The sequence below is a fragment of the Arctopsyche grandis genome, chromosome 3 (genome assembly GCF_051622035.1).
Source record: "Arctopsyche grandis isolate Sample6627 chromosome 3, ASM5162203v2, whole genome shotgun sequence".
Lineage (NCBI taxonomy): Eukaryota > Metazoa > Arthropoda > Insecta > Trichoptera > Hydropsychidae > Arctopsyche > Arctopsyche grandis.
The window spans coordinates 22,825,156-22,847,438 of NC_135357.1; the positions used below are offsets into that span (position 1 = coordinate 22,825,156).

Genomic DNA, 22,283 nt, shown 5'->3' on the forward strand with positions numbered 1-22,283 from the left:
AGCTACCGAGTTTTAGTTTTTGGACAGATGAAAGTGTCTTCTCGCACGAATACGAATATGTTTTTGAAAATTGAATCAAAATCTATAACTTTGATGTCACGCTGCGCCTCTCTTATTTTCCCTCTTTAGTACATTTGGTGAATAGAGTGCAGGATAAAAGCAAAATGTTATTCAGAATGTAAGAATTTCTTTAGAATATTATAAATAGATATGAAAAATGCAAATAATATCCAGATTTTTCTGCAGAGAGTCACGTTCCAGGGGTTATTTGTATTTTTAAATACAATATTTCTTTATTTTTATAAAAGAAAGAGAGTCTTGTATAAAAGAAATTCATAAAAACTGAATACTTGTTTTTATGAATTTCACTTTTAAATTATTATAAAAATACACTTTTAATTATCACTTATATATTCAAAGAACACTGAAATATAGGAATAAGAACGTAATTAATTGCGTAAAACTATTTATAATTTACTGCATTGATTGTTAGGAACTTACATATGAAATGATGGTATGACTGATTCTCGTACCTCGGGTACGGTTTATACACATACATATTGAGTTTGATGATCCCAATGTTTACCTTAAAGCGATTAAATGACCTTATCGCTTTTATGGTTTTATATTCTCCACGTAAGATTAATGTATTTATTTAAAATACACGCTAACGGGACCAGCAAAATCTTATCGTTAACCATTCGTGGTACGCGAATCAACGATTGGCGATCGCTATTCCAGAGCACGGTAGTAAGCAAAATTTAATTTCATGCAAAAATACAATCATTGTACTGATTGCTCACTACTCGTATATTTACATATGTACATGCATATATTAATATTGATAGTTTTAGAACATTGTAGGCAGTCAAATACAACACAGGTATTTATCGGTGAGTCGAATTTTAGATTTAGAGCCACCCATAACTTATTTGCTAGGTGTGCGCATTTCGAATCTGCGAATGGGTACATGTTTTAGTTAATTGAAAATTATATATATATGTATGTTCGCACTACTTTTGGGTGTGTCGGTTCATCAGGCGGGTCCGCGCGCATTCTCGTCTTGACAGCCAACAGATATTTGTTACACCGAAATCATTAAGTAAACAAATAAACAAGGAACGCCGCGATATCGAACTCCGGGTAACAATGGGCGAGCTCATGCAACCATCCCATCGGGCTACCATCGGTTATCCCCTTCGATCTCGCTCGATACAGATATATACTTGCATATGCACAGACGGGGTCTGTCCGTCCGTCTGTCCATGGTGTACCTGGATCCTAAGGCCATCACGCTCCATCCCTTCATATGCATGTCGAGCAGCCTCTGCCCCGTGGTGTCCGGCCTTCTCACGATTCGTATCTAACGTTCAACATCTCCGGAGTGGCCTCTTTGGACTTTGTCCGAGATCTCCAACTCAGACAATAGTGCGAATCGATCCGATGCACTACTCACGATCTTAACCCTTTCGATCACGCCGACGTGAAAGGGTTGCACCGACTGTCATCTGACTGCAATCGGATGGGACGTGCATGTCACTATATGACGCAATGGCACTGTGCGAAAGCAAATCGTAGCTGAAGAAGCAGCATTCAACATCAATAGACCCAATATAGATCGGTTAATATCTAATTATTCAAACGCAATATTTTTTTTCTTTTTTATTAAGAACTAGCGGAATCCGGCATGCGTTGCAATGCGTTCCCGTTCCCGAGTTAAAGTCGTGGTATTCTGACTTATCCGATGTTTAACAGCGGGAAAACGCAAGTGGCGAACACATTTGAAATTATTCAATTGTTTGTTTATTTTACCCTAACACCGCAGGTCACGACGAGAAAACATTTTAAATTATTGCGTTGCCATGCTACTGATTCCCGTTTTTCCCGTATCAGTTCCCCTTTTTGGGCGATTTTTTTTACAGAAACCATCGCGGACATGTACACAATAACTCTCGTAAGTTCATCGCTATTGGTCGAATTGTATAGGAACGCATACATGACAGACAAATAGACAAACATTGATTTTTTACATACCTCCTTTACGTTTCACTTACGATTACAATTCAGGAAAAAAATTGCCTCTTATCCGATCGTTTTCATACTTTGCCATATTGCTCATTTTTTATAAATATAGATCACCCTATTGATGAGGGTACATACAACAGGGTATTATCAACAGCTAGGATACGGAAATATGACCCGACGCCTTTAAAATATAGAGTTATACTAAATTACCACAATGTTATACAAAAATTAATTTTAAGTAATCGTATAAGACTTTCATCATCACCATCATCATTCACAGCCATTTTCTATTCACTGCTGGATGAATGCCTCTCCAAACTGCTTTAATCCGTTTCTGTTTTGGGCAAGTCTCATCCAACCCACCCCACACATTTTTCTGATTTCGCCCACTTTTCTCTTCAGTGGCCTTTTTTTCACTCTTTTACATTCTCTCGGGTACAATTCGAGCACTCATTTAGTTCATCTATAGTCCTTTATTCTAGATACGTGACCAACCCATTGTCATTGCAATATCTTTAAAATCAAACACCTTTGTCATACTTTTAGCCCACGTATTATCTCCTTTTTTATCTCTTCTTGTTATGCCAAGCATACAGAATTCCACATCTTTTTTGGAGCACTGGAGCTTATACAGAATTCTGACGTTCATTGTCCAAATTTCGCACTCATATATACGTCATCACTGGCAAGACGCATTGATCATGACGATGAATTATATTTGTAAAAGGCAACTCTGATATTTTAATTTTAGCAAAAAAATCTAAGCTAGATAGTTCTACACTGAAGCACAGTGAACTAAATAGCTGTAGCCCTCAATTTTTTAACGAATTCATATTATCCTTAAAATCTCTTCTAATTGATATATTCTTCGCGTCGTGAGTTAATTTTTTGCAGGCGCTTTAATAAATTTGTTTTAAATTGAATTTGAAAACTTCAGTCAACTTCTAAAGTTTTTCATCTCCTTCGAAAAATTCTTTCGGACATTCTAAGAAGAACTCCTCCCTCCCTTCATTTTCAGAAGAATTCACTCCCCCGTCCCGTGTACGTCATAGCAGATGCCGAAACACTAACTTCAGCATAATCGAAAGCTGAAAGTTTTCTTCTGAATATCAATTTACTAATAAAGTCCCTCTCGTTCCGTCTTCAAAAGGACGCGTCAAAGGCGTTCGATTAACGACAGAGTTTCAGAATCGAAGCTTCTTCTAAAAGAAATGCTCTCAGCGAGCAAAGATAAATTGCATACTTGATAAACTTCGAAGGCGTTCGAAAAGTTTGCGAAGCGCACAGCTCCGTTTCCTGTCGAATACAAAATCTGTTAACACACATCCGTTCGGAAGTCTAGATTCGAACTTTTGACAAACCGATCGTAAACGATCAGAAACGTATTGTTAGATACGATTTTATATATTGAAAACATTCCACTGCCATCGGATCGCAAGACTTTTTTCTTCGCGTAATCTTATATGAATTTATAACAGCACGAGTGATCTCGTGTATACAAGAATTCCTTTTTTACGTCACTTTCTCGTCTGTTTCTATTATACAGTTAATTAAGAACAAATAAAAGAGCAGAACAGTGCCCGCAGCTAGAAACTGTGCATCACAAAAGAGCCTGTAGTCAAATTAGAGAGACGAGCGACCCTAATCTCGTAAACAAAAACGGATTCAACCAAATGAATCATTTTTGTAATTATTAAAAAAAGTCTTTTGATACGGCGCGGTCTCTCCGATACCCGGTAGTTGAGGGTATGTACCTACTCTGGTATCAAAGAGAATCCATCTCTCAAACGAGGAGGACGGTGGGGCGGGATGGAAAACTTTTAATAAAATTTCAAATGCCCGAGGCCGTCTAAATACTCTGACAGATTTATATCTACGGCGAGTTCACTCTTTTCACCGATAAAATATTCTATAGCAGGCAACCAACCCCTTGCGAGGAAATGCTCAAGTCAGAATTCTTATTTGAACCTACGTACATATAACAATTTTTCTTTTTCATCACACTCACTGATCAAAGTGGCAGAGCGGGATGCAATGCCTCGACCGGATTACCCATGGAGGTAATGCTTTGCAGCATATTCGAGATTTCATTAGAGCTCTCTTGGATTTTTTTTAAGTGTCCACACAGTTAAAAGGGGAAAAAGGAGACGCTATTGCAACTGACGAGATCAAGGACGGCAGGAGATTTCTCTCTGGTGGAGACTGGATCGCTCCCGGCAGATTTCCCCTTTTGCAACGACGCTGGATGAACGACAAAATAAAAGCAAACTCGACTACTGCTCGAGGTGGATACTGTCCAATGAATTTCTTGAGCATTTTCACCAAGTCTAGGCAAAATAAGAGAAAAATCCAACGAGCCTTTTGACATTTCACATCGGACATATCTCGTTACTAACACCCATACAGTACACCCATACAGCCAGAGAGAAGATTTGCATAATTCAGAATAAAACTTCATTCATATTGCTAAAATTATAATTATCCCGTTTAACATAAATGTTTGCTTAACATTATTATTATTATTCCATTTAACACAAATGTTTGCTTCTACATATGTATATGTACATACATACATACATATATGTATGTATGTTTTCGTTAGACTATATTACGGAATAAGATTATGTATTTACCTTAGTATTAATTACGAAGATGGGAGGAAATATAATAACGTACGAGCAAATACTTCGTCGTTGTTTACCTGTATTCTTAGTTACATTATATCTCTGGTCGGTAAAACGAAAGTTAATTAATACGAATAGCCGAAAAAAATATACCGAATGGGACGATTTGCTTAAGGCTAAACACATAAAAAAGTCTATTATGTCGAACATGAGTTATCCGATTTTATATATACTTAATTAAATAATACGTTGTACAAAAGTTAGGCGGCTTGAATAAAATACACATGTAGGACGATTATTATATGTAAGTCACCAAAAAAAAAAAAAACAGCTTGAAATTGTGATGATCCTTTGTGCTGCTGTGTTGGTCGATGAGCAGTATATTTGTATCGCGCATACATTTAAGTAATTTATTATTGTACTATAGATAGAACGGATGAAAATTCATCGGGTGTATTATAAGTGGCGCATTAGGAATTCCTGTAATGCTACAATGGTCTAAACTTTAAATAAATAAATAAGTAAAAACTACCTACCAACCTATAGACATACATATAAACAATATATAACAACAAATATTTTAATAATCATATAGTTAGGAATAGAGATATACATAATTATAAAACGAGAAATAGGAATAAATTAATTAAAGGTAGAGTTAAGAAAGCTAAAACTGCAGGAGGTGTTTTTCACAGAGGTATTCAAATGTATAGTGCCCTTCCTGAAAGCATTAGAAGTGCTAATAACATTGATGCTTTCTTGAAGGGTGTTAATGGATACCTTTGTGGAAGATGATTTATAATTTTAGTTGTTATTTTGTGTTATATATATTTGCAGTTTGCTATATAAATAAATAAATAAACAATAGAAATAATTATGATTTAATTTTCAGTAGAAGCCACTAAATGCTCATGACACTATTTTCCAAGAGGAAATATTGGTAGCAAACAGTATATATGTATAATATGTATACACATTGTGATCACACACACACACAATAGACAGATTAAAGCGATTAAATAATAAATTGCGAAAAAAATTGTAGTATAAATGTACAATACGTACATACATATGATGTAATTTTAATCCATTTGTCCTTTTTTCAGTCCAACTACTACGAGCGTCCAAAAACTCATTTATACGACCTTGCGTCTCGTATCATGTCCTAATTGCGTTTCCCGTACGGACGCGCAGAAAGAAGAAGGGGGTTAATCGAATCAACGGTCGGACGAACCGCACGTTTGACCACCCCTGGCCCGTCTCCCTCTCTGGTCAAATTCAATTTTGCCCTTTTCAAAAATTTTGACAATCAAAGTAAGACAGACAGCCCACATCCTCTTGTCACTCGGCTAATCCCCCCCCTGCGCACTAATTCCACACCGTCTAAGCTCTCCTGCTCGTTGGCCTTTTTTCCTCCTCTTCGTATTAAACGAATTCTCGAGGAAATATTTTTATTTCTGGATCCGGGTTTCATCGCGTTTATCCCGCAGTTTTTTTGTTCCCATTACGTCTCTGGTCGCTAGTGACTATTCGGGACGCGTACCTACAAAGATACATACATTTACATATTCATGAATTCGGTATCATATGTACGTATTTCAATTTCAATAATAAATACTTTCAATAAAAGCTATAAAAAATAAAAACGTGATAAAGAATCGATCTAAATACAAGATTGATTTTTTTGATAATACAACACATACATACATATGTACATACCCCCACCGCAAAAAAAAATTATTTACAATTTTTTAAATCGTCAGCGTGAGTTATGGAAGAACAGACTTGAAAGTAGGAGTGCTTGTGGTTTTCAGTTGTGATGGGCGTATCTTCATGCTATTGTTAATTCGTTCGATTTTACTATTTCGGCAAATTTATCCTACATTTCTTCAAATATGGGAATCGCTGTCAAACCTTTATCAATAAAGTGATAAAATATCACCCAAAACACTCCAGGGGGAGAGTTTTGCCAAAGATCGCGACGGTATATATTAGGCGTGCTAGCGTTTCTTACTTTATCTACGTACGTAATAACAATAGATTAAGTTTTTTTTGCATGTGCGAAACTATCCAAGAAAACATGTGGTTTGTACCAACCACTCCGTATGTCTGCACCTTTAATAGAAGCCATATATGTGTGTATGTTAGATAAATGGTATCTGTTTTTTTGGTTACCATATCAATTAATCAACATTCAGTATTTGCATTATAAAAGTGTAAGTGAATTTTTTTCAACTAGTCAATGGAATAATGATGAATCTTTTCAACCATAAAATTGTTCAACCAAAAAAACAAATTAAATAAATTCTACATATGTATGTATGTATATACCTTTTAATATTTGAACAATACATATTAAATCTGGTATTAGATGTACTGATAGAATTTTCATGTATTAATGTTTAAGAATTTTAATGAATTTCAATATATAATATAATACATTTTAATTATAAGTCAATATGATCTAATGTATTTACATTCGATTACTGTTCGGATTTGATTAATGCCATTTTTAAAGATTCTGTGAATTTCCGGTACCGTTTTATCGACACTCTAATCCCGAAATTACCAAGTCACTTTAAATATTTGAAATATTTTATATTAAATTATATGTGTACATAAATGTTTATATCTAGACTAATTCTATTAAAAGTATATGTAAAAGTAGAAGTAAAATTGGATTAAGTTCGATAGTAGTAGTTATATAAGTATCAGAAAACAAAGTCACAACGGTCAATAAAGAAACCACCGGATCAAAAGCCAAATAGTTTTTAAATACATCCATATTCCTCTAATTTCGCTCGTCTTTTAATGCTTCTAGTGAAATATACCGAACAGGTGAGCCGTGTGACTAATCCCTCCGTGACTGACAGACACCTCCCGATGTTATGGTGGCCCAACAAGTCTATTTTTTTTTTATTCCTCTTCATCTACTTCACTTTTGTCTGTCTGGAGATGTTCCACGTGGCAACTACAAATCGAACGATCCGAAATGTTCGTCTCGATTAATCATTTAAGGCGGGATCAATTAGAGGTCTCTTGAACGATGTACAATATTTTTGAACACCACTCAATCTTGTTACCGAGCCTCACGTACACGACACTCCATTACTGCGAAATTGTATCAAGATGGAATTTGGTATAAATTAAAATTTAATAGTGCAAAAATGATAATGCAATACATTCTGAACGTGGGCAGTGGGCAGGCAATCTGGTAGTCCTTGAGCCCTTCCCGCTGTGTTAAAACTTTTATTTTAATTACATCTCAAAACTCAATTAGAATATCTATGTCTGTATGTGCGGATAGCCTTGTTTCTTATCATTGCAACCCAAGTAATAAAGTTTTAAATTAAAAGCTTTTCGGTGTGTTCGATTGTCGTTAAATTTTAATTGTAGACCTCGAATGGAAGACCTTGATGTCATTTATTGAGTCGTTGCTTTATTAAGAGGGATTTTTTCAACACCGATGAATTCTCTCCTCGCTTAAAGTATTAAAATTTTTAATTGCACACCTTAAGGCATATATCTTATGTATATGAATCGTATGATGTTACATCGCAATCATTCAACCCAACCCTAGAATTTGCGCGCTCGTTATTTACGATACGCTTTTTCGATAGTGGCATAAGCGTAGATTTTATCTGTCAATCTATCTAGCGAATCCTCCCAGAGAAAGAAGCTCGAGGCTGCTGATCTTAACCTTTTTTCGTTTATTTGTTTTTTACAAGAAACAAATCGAACCCGGTCAATCGCTATCTATTCTTTTTAATCTCCAGTGTTTGAGCTGCGGCGCTAAGAGTGAGATTAGGAAGCCAGCTTTTGTCTTTAGGCCCAGTTGTCAATCACCGTCTGCCTTAAGCCTCAAATGTGTTCTTTCTTTTTATCTCGGACTTACTGACCGATTGAATAATCGAACGAGGAAAATGATCAAATTCGAACTAGACTAGTAAATTGTTTTAAAATGAATATTCAGTGTTTATTTTTTAATTTTTTAATTGAATGAACAGGTAACCTAATTTTTCAAAGTAAAGCTCACGTATTGAATTTCGCGGTTTCGGATTTCACCTCAAATTCCACGTGAGTACACGAGTTTTATGCAATAGCTCACAAATGTCTACGACTCAAAGATTAGAGACGTATAACAAGATCTAAAATGTCAAGAGACTTAACTTCTCATGTTTCCCATAGGTAAATTAATTTTTTTTGTTTATCGGAAATAAATAAAAATTAACATAATTACTAGAAGAATACATATGTATGTATGTATATATTCACTACTGCGATTTTATTTATAAAAAGATCCTTCACGGTATATTTCATATATGTATGTACATATGTACATATCTATTACATTTACCAGACTCAATTTGGTAATGCAATATTACAATTATGAATGTAAATCTTTGCTTAGCATTTGATTGGCTTTTAAAATTAATTAAACATTGATTTTAACATTGGTAAATTGATACATTTTAGCATTGATTCATTTAATAAATCATATAGTTTTATCACCAGGCTGTTCAGCACAACACGGAATACAGTTCAGCACAACACGGCATAGAACTGCACGAAAAACACTAGTTCTATTTATACTATACAGCACCACTAGTTTTCAGCACGTTCATGCTTATTTTGGACGAATGCAAGGTAAAATCAGCTTACATTACAGAGCGCCACAATATGGCGAAATATTGCTTGCGTCGTATCTTCGAGTCAATATGGTCACAATTGGACCTTACTGAAAATATTTAAATGCCAATGGGGCCATCCACACACAAGATATCAACTTACGATATTTACTGAATCTAGTAAATACCGTGCGTTCGAATGCAATGCTCTCATACGTTCGATTCACGGTATTTACTAGACCTAGTAAATATCGTTAGTTGATATCTTGTGTGTGGACGGCGCCAATGGGAATACTTTCGTTATACGGGTGCACTCGCGAATATGACGTCGCGTCACAATGTAAAATGATTTTGCAGATACATGTAGGTACTGCCGAATTATATAAATAGATCGTGTCGGTTGCTGATGTTTCGACTACGTCACATACACATTATGGAATTTAATAAATAATATTTTTCTTATTGATGTTTGTTGAACCGTAACACTTATTTATCACCAACGATGTCGAAAAAAATTCAAATAATATTTTCAATGTAATCTTACGACTTTTATATGTTTGTATAAATTAAGACTGCCTTACTGAATTGACTAGCGATATATAAATAATTTATTAAATAAAAACGATTGCAAATTTGTACGGACGATATCTTGTTTCATCTCGTTTCTTCGCATTTGTAATGATGTTTCTTCTGCGTCTCATAATAAGATTATAACTTGACATGATAATTTAAATTAAAAAATAATAGGTTTTTCCATGCAAATCGGTATTCGATCACTGTCGAATGGACTCGTTTCGATTGACTCATTTAAATTTAACACCAATCAAACAATTCTAATTGCTAGTTTCTATGCGTGTTTATTTTTTTCTATTCACCAAACGCGTCAAAAGTACCGAGTCACTGATTAACATGTAAATCAGACTTTGCTCTAATTGATTCTACGAGTATTTCGATCGACTTGTTATGCTTTCATTAAAACATTTCGAAATTTTTTAAGTAAAACTTATTTAGCGAGTTATTTTACGTGAAATCACAAGTCACGAATTTCGCAACGATGAAACAACGATTGACAGACTCATTCCTTAATGGACACTTGGACAATAGACGTTTGGCTGAACGGACATTAGGTCAACGGAAATTTGGCCGAATGAAATTTTCAATTGCTTAAATTTATCAAAAATATCAAATCTGAATGATAAGTCGAGGTCATTTCTAAATAATTTATCTGTTTTGATAAGTTTTAAAAGATTTCGATTCACTAAATGGCCAAACTTTCGTCGGATTAGGGTCGGTTCGGCCAAATGCCCGTTTGGCTAAATTTCCGTTCGGTCAAAAGTCCTTCGACCTAATATGTCCGTTTGGTCAAGCGTCTGTCAGCCTAACGTCCGTCAGCCAAGGGTCCATTCGGCCAAAATTACGCGAATGGAAACATTGCAAGAAACTAAATTGGAATGGTATGTAAGTCCCTCCAATCTCCTCTTCCTCTCCTCTTATTTTCTCCTACTTGATAATTACCTCACAAATCTAAACGTAAAAGAAAGTTTTAGTAATGTATATATATAGTGTAACACGTAATTTTTCATGAACCCGTTTGATTTACTCGCTGATATGGTTTACTGCATCGATAAATGGGTTTAAGAAAAAATAAATAAAAATAAAAATGTGGTCTGTCTGACCTTCGGTCTCCTTAGTCTGGATTAATTCACACGTCTGACTCATTTTGCAAACTTGACACACGTCCAAAACAACTATTAAGTTACTTATGCTTTCATAGAACTAACCCGTAGTAGCGTCACATCTCAGGCAAAATATTTTAAATATAACACTTATATAATTGATATTCAAATTCTTTCGGTTCAGTCGAACGCATTTGATATACTTTTTTGATTTATTAAAAAGTTGGGAATTTACTACGGGGAAAAATTAATTAAAAAATAGATCAAAACGATAGGAAGACGAAGGACTGACGTTTAGAAAATCCAATACGAAGCGGGCGTTAAAATTATACTTCCACACATAAGATCGCGATGACATGTCAGTATCACTTTTGATATGTTTCTAGGATATCGTCCGTGGAAAAACTGAAAGATTTATATTGATTGTATGAAGTCGTGTTTATTTGGATAGCGTCGAGGGAATGTTTGAAGAGGAAAAACGCTTTTGATCTTAACGGAATCTATTTAACATGCTTTATGGACGAGTGGTCTCGGTCACGGTTTGCGCGTCCGCCTGTCAACTGAATGTCGATCGCTTTTGTGGTCAGTCGGAAACAATGATAGGACGTTGAGGTGCGTAAGTTACGCTCGGTGTCACGATTTATAATCGCATGGACTTTTGAATCAATTTGGATTCAAGTCTGGAATATATTATTTACAGAATTGCGCGACTCTAAAGAAGAACGGCGTACACAAACCATTTTAGAACTTTTAAGCCGTTATAAATCGTGTAAAATGAGCTCATAAGAAGATGAGACCGCTAAGCAGCATTTAGAGACTTGAAATAAATCGTAAATTTATTTATTTATACAGGTATACACCCATTTTTATTTTACACGACATCTATGGTCAAACATTGTACATAAGTATTGCAAGTATTATTCAAGGTCAATTATAAACATCGATTAACAATCATACAGATATCTATGGACTATTTTTTGCAGCATTTTAAATATCAACAAATCTTGTTGTAAACTCGAATTCTGTGATAAATAATAAATATATGTATGTATTTAATTTCAGTAGTAGCAAACTCTGTATCGAGAATCCCATCGGTCGAAGTGCTTTATTATGAACTTATATGATATCATCATTATTTACAGCCATTCACTATTCACCATCCACTATTTTGGGCAACTTTTCCACATATTTTTTTAATTTCATTCATCCATCTTATTTGCGGCCTTCCTCTTACTCTTTTACATTCTCTGGGGTACCATTTCAGCACTTCTTCTGTCCTCTTATCGTCCATTTTTCTAGCCACGTCACCCGCCCATTGCCATTTCAATCCCTTCACTCTCTCCACTATATCAACTACCTTATCACATTTCTCACCCATGTATTTTGTTTCCAATATCTGATCGTTATTCTGAGCATACAGCCCTCCATACCTCTTTGAGTGCATACGATCTTCAAAATACGTGATTCTTATTGGTCAGAACATTTCAACTGAATAGTAAGAATCGCGCTTATCTCTTCCTACTGTAAACAGCCTTAAAGCCAATATACATTATCACATATGCATAATGCATGTTTGTATGTATGTATATCTTGAAAATTCATTCAAATATAAGCGAAATTATATCATTCGCTATAATTTTGTTATTCTTTTTATGTATAAAATTTCCTTATTTATTTTATCGATATAGTTAATCCATTCTCAAACTAGCTTCTTTGTGAAATGTGAAAATATGTTTCGAAAAAACCTCATAATCTAAAAAACAGCAAAAAGTGACGAAGTACATAGGTACTGCTTTATACATATTTCCTATATATGTACATACATATGTAGCTGTCCAGAACAATGATAAATTTAAGAAATTTCAATCTGTAGCATATTCTCTGTAATCTAAAATGAAATTTTCTATAAAAATATATGTATGTATGTATATGGACATAGGTAAATATTTTTTAAAAAACTTTTATTTAAATAAACTCAAGTTTCAAGTGCGAGATCATGTCATTATATTCATCTATCGAAATGAATGAAAGAATAAGTGCAGGCAGAAAATTGATTGGTTGTATCATTATATTTAAATTTTTATTGTTTTGCCCGACGGTATAAAACGAGGTACCGCGTAGATACATACATACATACATAGGATGAATATATGTATGTGTACACATGAATATACTACATCAAGACTTGATGTAGACTGGGGTGACGTGTCAGAGTTAACCCCGTACTGAAGCTGATCCAGGACCATCGACGATGTCACAACTGACACCTCGAGTAATAAAATGACGCATCGTTTAAAAACGTTAACACATCCGCCACCATCATCGCATCGATCTCCCATAAAAAGGGGTTAATATGTATTTTTTGTCGAGCGTCGCATTTATGAATTTTAAACCGTTCTAAAATTATTCACGTGTACGAAATTGTGAGATATATAACGAGGCAAAAGTGTTATCTGATTTCGTGTTGCCTTTCGGGGTCCGGTCGAGCGGAAAAAGGGCGTAAACAAACGAGGTGTTCCCAAAGTCCTTTTCGGTCGTATGTCCCGCGCTCAGGACCATCGTTCACCCGAAGTGGTATCGGGCCAGGATAATCTAATTGGCGCTTTTAATGTCCGACAATATTAAGCCTTGGAAGTGTTATCCGCAAGGACCTCTGCCGCCTGGGGATGCAGGGAGCCTTAATTGGAAATGATCGTTACATCGATCATATTGATTGATATCCGAGAACCCATGTGGACAGGCGAGCGTGTTTTTTTGTGTGGGTGAAGGTGTGCTGCATGTTTGTGGATTGTGCATTTTTTTTAATGTATCGGATCATCCTTTTTTGAAGTTAGCTGACACTTATTCGCCTAGCTATTCGAATACCGATAGAGCCGAATTAGCTACTAATGACTTATTTTAGTGATTTATTTAATACATACTAGCACTTATTATATGTACATATGTACATACATACGTATATCTAATATCACTAAAGTCTTGTTTCTACATATGTGGCTTAGGAAATTAAGAATCATAAAACTACTTAGCTTGGGTTACATCTGCCGGATATATTTATATAAGATCAAGTAATAAACAATATAATCTATCAATAAAATTTCAGTATGATACAGTGTCGAAAAAATTGAATCAAAAAACTTTAGTATAAAAAAATAATTACAAAACAACTGAATTTTGTTAGTTTCACTAGATGTGTGTTGTCACCGAAAAATGTGTGAGTTGATTTTGAACCACTTCCACTATTCCAATCGCTTTGATATTTTACCGACTGTCATTGACGCTATAGGAATTTAATGAATATCGAAATCATTGAAATTTCATCAGAATCATCTGTAAGATCAGCCTGATGACATCTGGCTTTTCGGCTGACGTTTTCGCCACTCCTAATATTACGTAGTTGAAAACTTGAATCGGGGCATTATTATTAATTTTCATTAATTAAAAGCTTTTTTGCTCTCTTTCTTTGAACATCAATGGAACGGTCTATTATTATTTGCAATTTCTCCGATTCGAAAGCCTACTTATGTATAACAGTTACTTTTTTCTCACTATCTCGTTGCTTATATCGATGGATTTTGCAATTAATTTTCTTCAGGTTTCCATCAAATTTTTACAGCAGTATTTAAATATTTATCATCATTTGGACATTTATTTTTATTATCATAAACTTTTCTTTATATCTTGATTACTGCCACTTTATCAGCTGGCAGTAATCAAGTTATTTATCGTATTTTCAATATGTATGTATATTCGTAGTGAACCAAGTACCTGTGCATCTTTCCATACTTTCCACAAATTGCAAACCCAAACATTCTAATTTAAACAATTTTATATGAATTTAATCTTCCGATTGGTTTTTAAATATATTTCAGGTTTATATGTTTAATAGACGTTGAGACATATGTAAATATTCGTTAGCTTAAGATCTACTAGAAAATTAAAAAAAATACTGGCCCTATTGTAGCCCTTAAATGTTACCTTAGACATATTTAATATGTATAAATGTTTATTTTGAGCCTTTGAGATTTTGGCTAGACATAAGCCATCTTTGGTATTATAAAATCTCAATATTTATGCTCTTCAGAATAGTCTTCCATAACCCTAATCACGGTGCCAATCTTATCCGATACCGACTTACTGATATCAATCAATCATTCAAATATATATTTATTCAATTCTATTTTTTAGAGACCCTCGTTTAGATTCATTGGATCGACGCTAAAAAACAGGCAATAAGTTAAACCCTGACATGGTAGCCATTCAACCCTTTCCAGCTTACAAATTAAACCGAATTCAAACCACCTACACAACATTCGCTCATCGTCTAATTCTTCGGCAACATTCCAAATTAGCGATATCAGCATAATGTCGTATATTTGAAACCGCTTTGCCGGTCATCAGAGCCGGTCCACGTCTTTGTTTTATTTCGTCCAGTTCGCCCACGCATATTCCGATCATGCTAATTAACATCGTAATTACCGCGGATCTGTGGTGGGTATACATTGTAGAATACCGAGGTTATGTCTAACTGTAGTGTACTAATACGTATAGAGTTCGATATGCAAATAAATCGATGCACTTCCGTGCATGTCGATAGCCGCGTGCAACTTGAAATGCCGCGTGGACCGTAAAATTGCAATCGAGTGCGACAGTCAATAATGCAACTGAACCGGAAGTATTATATGTACCGGGATGGAAAATAAGAATCGAAACTATGCATGCAACTCTCCGGCTTCGCTGGTTCGATTCGAATTCGCGACTGTAAAACGCACAATTGGAAAACATATTTTTATAAGTCTAATTTATAAGTCTAATAAGTCTAATTTATCTAAGCTTGTTATAAGTCTAATCTGGTTGCAGAGAAACTGTTCGCAAGCAATTGGCAGAAAAATATTTAATACAATTCCGGTAATTGTAAGTATTAAAGTCTCCATGTTTTTTACTTATAATTTTAATTGGAATACGAATACGATTTTTAAAATTGTATATCTATCAATGACGCAAAACGTCAAAAAAGGCGAAATTTACGTTATTTAATTGATAGTATTTATGTATTTCTAAAATAAGACAGATAATTTTAATTATCATACAATAATTTCAATGACGTCATAAAAAAAAATTAAATTATATACATAGATGTGAATGATGATAATATTTTGTACATTATTTCAGTTCATGTAATTCAGCTACATTCATACATACATATATACATTTTTTGATTTTTAAAATTTTTAAAGTACATATTATACATATGAATATGTTTCGTATGAGTGCACTGACCGATATTCTTATCCCTAACTCATCAATGTCATCAACTCTTGTTTTTATCAACGTTCAGTGGGGTTGCGTTTCGAGCACATACTAACACTACTAATTCATCTCTGTCAAGTCATCTCTGCAGAAATGACTATTTCATTAAACATGGCACTAAGATTCGTATAGCTATATAGCTAAAATTATATAAATAAATAACTCAGCTCTATCATGTACCTATAAAATACTATATAGATGTCTATCGATCGGATTTTGACTAATCAACATGAATTGCCTATTTTAGTTCCCACATTTGAGATAATTGAAATGAGGAATACAAGGATGCTTTTTTTCGATTTTCGTATTAGGTGGTTTGGTTTGAATATGATACGATATAATTTAAATATTCTAGCAAAGAATTGCTTTCGAACAATTTCCGGATGACATCTAAGCTTCATATGGAATATGTATTCAAGGGTGCTCGTAAAATTGCTCCTTTGAACAACACGATATTATTTTTCCAAATCGAATTTCAGATCAAATGCGCATAGCGCGTGACACACGTCACTACGTTCGGAAAATCTCATTGGAATTTTCCAAACGACGCGACATGTGTAAGGCGCTGCTCGAAGAAAAGTCAGAAAAATGCTATCAAAGGACTCGATAAGCACATTTACCATAAATGGAAGATAAGGGAGTGAAACGTGTCGGTGTTGGAGCCGATGCGATGGCGAGCATCTCACCGAGATTTCTCGTTATTTTCGCATTTGCATATACTACACAAAACAGCCCCGTGTGCAACACGAAAATCTTTCTTCTGAGATAAATATTGAATTAAAAATAACGAGAGCACTATCGACCGGTCGGTATGGCCAAAATTGGCTCGGGACAAACGAGCCGCCTTAATTCGCTTAATGTATCCAGACCCTTGGATAAGGACGTTCCAATTTGAATTTTTACTTTATTTATTTGTTACTCTCGTGAAGTTGAATCTTCGCGAAGCGTCGAACCCGTCGGATTATGAAACCCAGAACGTCATCATCAAAGGGTCCCCGATTCCGAGAAGGGTCCCGATTAAATGACTCGTTTAATCGACGTCGTAAAATAATTATATTATCGCAGTAAAAACGTATTCCTTAGACACCTGCCATTACATAAATATATGATGAATCGTTACCTCATTTGATATCAAAAATATTTAAATCACTTTATGGAACTTTATATTCGTATTTAGTATGGTAAAATACAAACATTTTGTTTACATATGTAGACATTCATGCGCCTTGAAACGATTTAATATATTTAAAATTTTCATAGAAAATTATCGTATAGCAGATTTATTGATCATTATAAATATATTCTAATATCTAGACGTCCAAGCTTTTCTCGCTAAACGATCCCCTAAATATTATGTACATATGTATGTACGTATATTGTCGGCAATATAGTTCGATGGTTGCGCTAATTCTAACTACCGAGAGGTGCCCGGATTCAAGCCCTGAGTTGACTTCGATTATAAATAATTTATTCGGAAGAATTTCTGTGTTGCTGCTGGTCAAACTTGGATATTTGTGACTCCAATTCGATCGTTTCCTATCAGAGTTAGCCAATTTATCGGATTTCATTGTTGAAACGGTGTCTCATCAAATTTGCAAATCATCCTACCTACTACATCGGTCTCCGTGACGAGCCAGAAAGGAAAAAGCAAATATCGGAAGGCAAAGATCGAAAATCGAAAGATCTTAAGTTGAAAGATCAAAAAAAAAGGGAGCATGGTAAACCGGTACATACTCACGTACATACTCACTTAGTTTGCGCGATCAGGATACAACAGGAGCAAGAGGAACAGGCTTTTCCTCCCGTATTAATGTGCACGCGCAGAATACGGGAAAAAAATCCTGTTCCTCTTGTTCCTGTTATACCCTGCTCGCGCAAATTAAGTGAGTATGTACCATTTTTTTTTTTTGATCTTTCGACTTAAGATCTTTCGATTTTCGATCTTTGCCTTCCGATATTTGTGTTTTCTGTAATTTAACATTCTGGCTCGTCACGTAGACCCCCTACTACATATATGTCCCCACCATTTGAATATGATTTCAAATTAATATATGTATGTTCAAGTTTAATATCATCGGTGTCACTCAGGGGCAACCCGTAAGGGCATCATGGGAAAATATAATTTTTTTTATATTAAAATAAATACATATTAATTAATTCAAATTTCAAAGTTTCAGCTTTATCCATACAAATTGGTAATAATTTGTGGATTGCTATTTTGTTGGTTTATATGGGTATAAATTTGAGAGCTGATTCATTAAAATTTCTGAAAATTAATTTGTTCAGGTATTCGAATATAATTTTATGAATATTAAATAAAATTTTATCGGTGAAATATATTGATCTTTTGACATGTATAAAGCGCATTTGTGCAATATATATGTATGCCGACCCCTTATCTCACGTACATTAAATGTCGACATTCCGGATTCGTCCTGTATAAATCCTATTTATTTTTATCGCACAATTTGCAGTAAAAGCGACCTTTATTGCTAAAATGCCACGAAATAAGCGACCACATATATACTATATATGATGCAGTAAATACAGATAATAAATCGGATTCAAACGTACAATTTTTTTACAACTGATGATCATCTTGTACAGATGCTTTTTAAGCTTCAATTTGCTTTTTAATGGTTCCAATATAAAATGGTTAATGGTTCCAATATAAAATTATATTGTTTATATTATATTATATTATTTTATCATATCAAAAACCGATATAAAATAATTAGATGATATGGAACGTACGGCCGTCCGATGCACCAAGTACCATTATAGAAAAGTGCTCTACCCATGGAAAGGTTTTGTCGTCTGCACATCGCAGCTTGAGAGCCACTCTGAGCTTCCCAACCATGTTGAAAGTTGGCTTTAACGAGCATGCCACTTCAACATAATATTCCCAATTTTTTTCCGATCGGTTTTGAGGTTTTTTCAGTGCCAATTTGTATTTATTCCTCATGTGAAGTACATACGTACATAGTATTGTATAATAATAAGTCACATACAAATGTTGGTAGTGATTCATCACATATGTAATATTTGCTATAAAAATAACCATAGAAAGCTTATAAGCTTTGACGTGTCGCTGTGAAGATAGATGGCGTTGTAGTGTCAACATCTTGGAATTTTCGAATGAGAAATTGAGTTTGATACTGTTTACTAAAAAAATTAAAATTTATTTTTGAATAAATATTTTCTTTTATTACATATGTTACAGTTGAAGTGTATCTTCAGTTGTATATATTCAATATATTCGAATTGGCTTTTTAGGTCATTTTCGAATAAAATTCAACTAGTAAATTATAACTCTACAAGCACAAATAAACTTTCAACAATGTACTCTTGTAATGTAACAGTTGAGTTTTGACAGTTCTGATGTTTTAACGTATGCTTTGGATATGCGTTAATATTTGCTAGGTATTACGAGTTATAGGAATGAGTATCGTATTAGGATAACTTTAATGTGTTCAAAACAAAATTGTGACTTTCCAACTCAATTTACTAGTCGAGTGACGTTTTCACGAAAACCTACAATCTCCACCTAACCTGATACTAATTTATGAGGTGTATTTTCAGTTGTAATATATTTTGACTAGTTGGAATGTAATTTGCCATATGAATCAACTTACGGAATATATTTAGACTGAATATATTCCAACTAGACAAAATATATTATAACTGAAAATACACTTCACCTACATATAACGGTAGTTGATACCAGGTTAGATGGAATATTTTCCAACTAGTCAAATATATATTACAACTGGAAGATATGTACACTTCAACTGTAACTAATGAATAATAAATAAGTTTGTTTTTGGCCATAGCTCTAAAATTGAACCAAATTAACAATCGATAAAATCTTCCATCGACCGGAAGTGACACTTTACTCTCGCACTGTTCATTATTATGTAATTCACTTTATGCAATAGCGGCGGTTTTGTCGGTTCGATCGAACCAATAAATAATTGAAATATGTATTTAGCTCGTTCCGATATTTATTTATAGTTGCGAGTCCGGGACAGATTTTGCAAAACAACTTCCTCTCGATGTAAATGGTCGTCATCTTAGTAAGTAATCCACGAGAGGGACACGACACAAGTGTAGCAAGTTGTGTTCCGGACACACCAGCTGTTGCGGTGCTTGTCTTCTGGCTAAGAACTTGTCCTACGTGTTGTCATGTTGTACCGGACAGAGGAGCTCGATGGCGCCTAATAGGCGTCAACATATAAGACGCTTTCCCACATACCAATCCGACCAAACGGGATCAAATGATCTCAAATATAACACACATATGTAAGTGCTCAAGTGTCTAATTGGCAGAAGTCACAATCAAATAAATACATACATTTGTAAGAATTTATGTACGTACATTACTGTATAATATTTACTTCCTAGGAAAAGTTTTCGTACATACATAAAATGTATGTAGAAATTCTGTAAAATACTCAAATTTGAACCTAAACTTAATTTTGGTTCAATCACACGGATATTTGCAATGCAATATTAGCAAAAGAAATGGTTTTTCTTCTTTTAAAAAAATTTCTTCATTGGGTATAGAAATAATTAAAAATTTAAATCGGAATTACATAAAGATACATAGTGATATGTGGGAATGAAGGGTATGATAAGGGTAGTCGATATAATGAAGAGAGTAGGGGCGCAGACAAACATAGATTAATATAGGTTTGATAGTGATCGATAACAGTGATTCCCATATTTGAATAAATGTATTTGTCGAACATATACCCTTTTCACCACGGGAAGCCAAGAACGTGCGCGTGCCGTTCAATTCAGTGTTTTTTTATCCTAAAGGCAATTCAGATGGTTTTTCACATAAAAAAACGATAGCATGCCTAATCTATACCGTTGCGATCCTTGACCAAACTTATCCCCTGAAGTGTTTTGGTGATATTTTATCCTTTTTTGATATACTAGGGTTCACAGTGCTCGATAACAGTGATATATTTGAAAAAACTTTTCGAAATAATAAAATCCGATGAATTAACAATGACATGAAGATACGGCCATCACAGCTGGAAACCACGAGCACGTCCGTGCCACACTTTTGTGTGTGTTCTTACCATAAAGAGGTTAAATTAGCAATGAGCTTATTTAACGAACTTGTGAAATCTTTAGCCTTTTATAGCCTTACAAAAATTTTATCTTATTCATGTAATTTGCCTAAATAGAGCCCTTATATTAATTCTTAAAAATGAAAAGAAAATTAATTTAGCGTAAGTGAATTGTTTATCCTCAAGAGAATTATTTAATTTTGTTTCCACACAGATCAAAATTTATCACTAACACACAGGTATACACACCTATTTGATCTCGTGAAGGCTTATTTCATATTATGATACGCGCTAGGCATTCAAATGGGAGTGTTTTCTTCTGTTAAAAAAGTTTCCAAATAAAATATTTACAATTATTGTTCACCAATACACTTCCAATGTTTGTTTTCTATATAATTGAGCCGTTGTAAATATTTTAAAGTGGCGGAAATCCAATTATCAGTTCCAAAAACACTATTTATGTTTGACTTAATTCACAAATTATAATCAGTTCTTTGAATTCGATATGTCCATAATATCGGAAAAGCAGAATAAACGTTTACAGGCCACCAGTATTTTTAAATATTTTGCAACATTATGTTTAATGTTTTGCGAAATATTTCTGGAAATGAATAAAAGTGAACTTATGCCATTTTCAAATAGAACGACTCATATTTATGATATGCCTTATATCTTATTTCATCTTATCTTATTTTAAGATATGCCTTCTTGAAGTGAAAATAATGTAATGTATACCTCAGGAAATGAGAAATTAAGCAAAATATTTAAAACTTGGATAAATGGCTTGTCCGATCTACTCGCATCCATTTACATATTATATAATACATACATATATTCATATGCATATTATACATCACCGTCAATAACTTCTGAATAGCCCTATAAAAATACGTAAGCGACATTCTGGAGAGAATTGACCCTTGTTCGGCGTTCGCGCGA

The 22,283-nt window shown here is 34.2% G+C and overlaps 1 protein-coding gene across 1 annotated transcript in view; it reads right to left on the minus strand.

The window, feature by feature from the left end:
* Positions 1-5,516: 5,516 nt before the first annotated feature.
* The window catches only part of LOC143909161 (uncharacterized), a 29,976-nt gene continuing 13,209 nt past the window's right edge, over positions 5,517-22,283 (minus strand). The window contains exon 4 of the mRNA XM_077427062.1: positions 5,517-6,192. Within this exon, the coding sequence (XP_077283188.1) occupies positions 6,129-6,192 (64 nt within the window). The 3' untranslated portion in view covers positions 5,517-6,128. The remainder of the gene's footprint in view (positions 6,193-22,283) is intronic.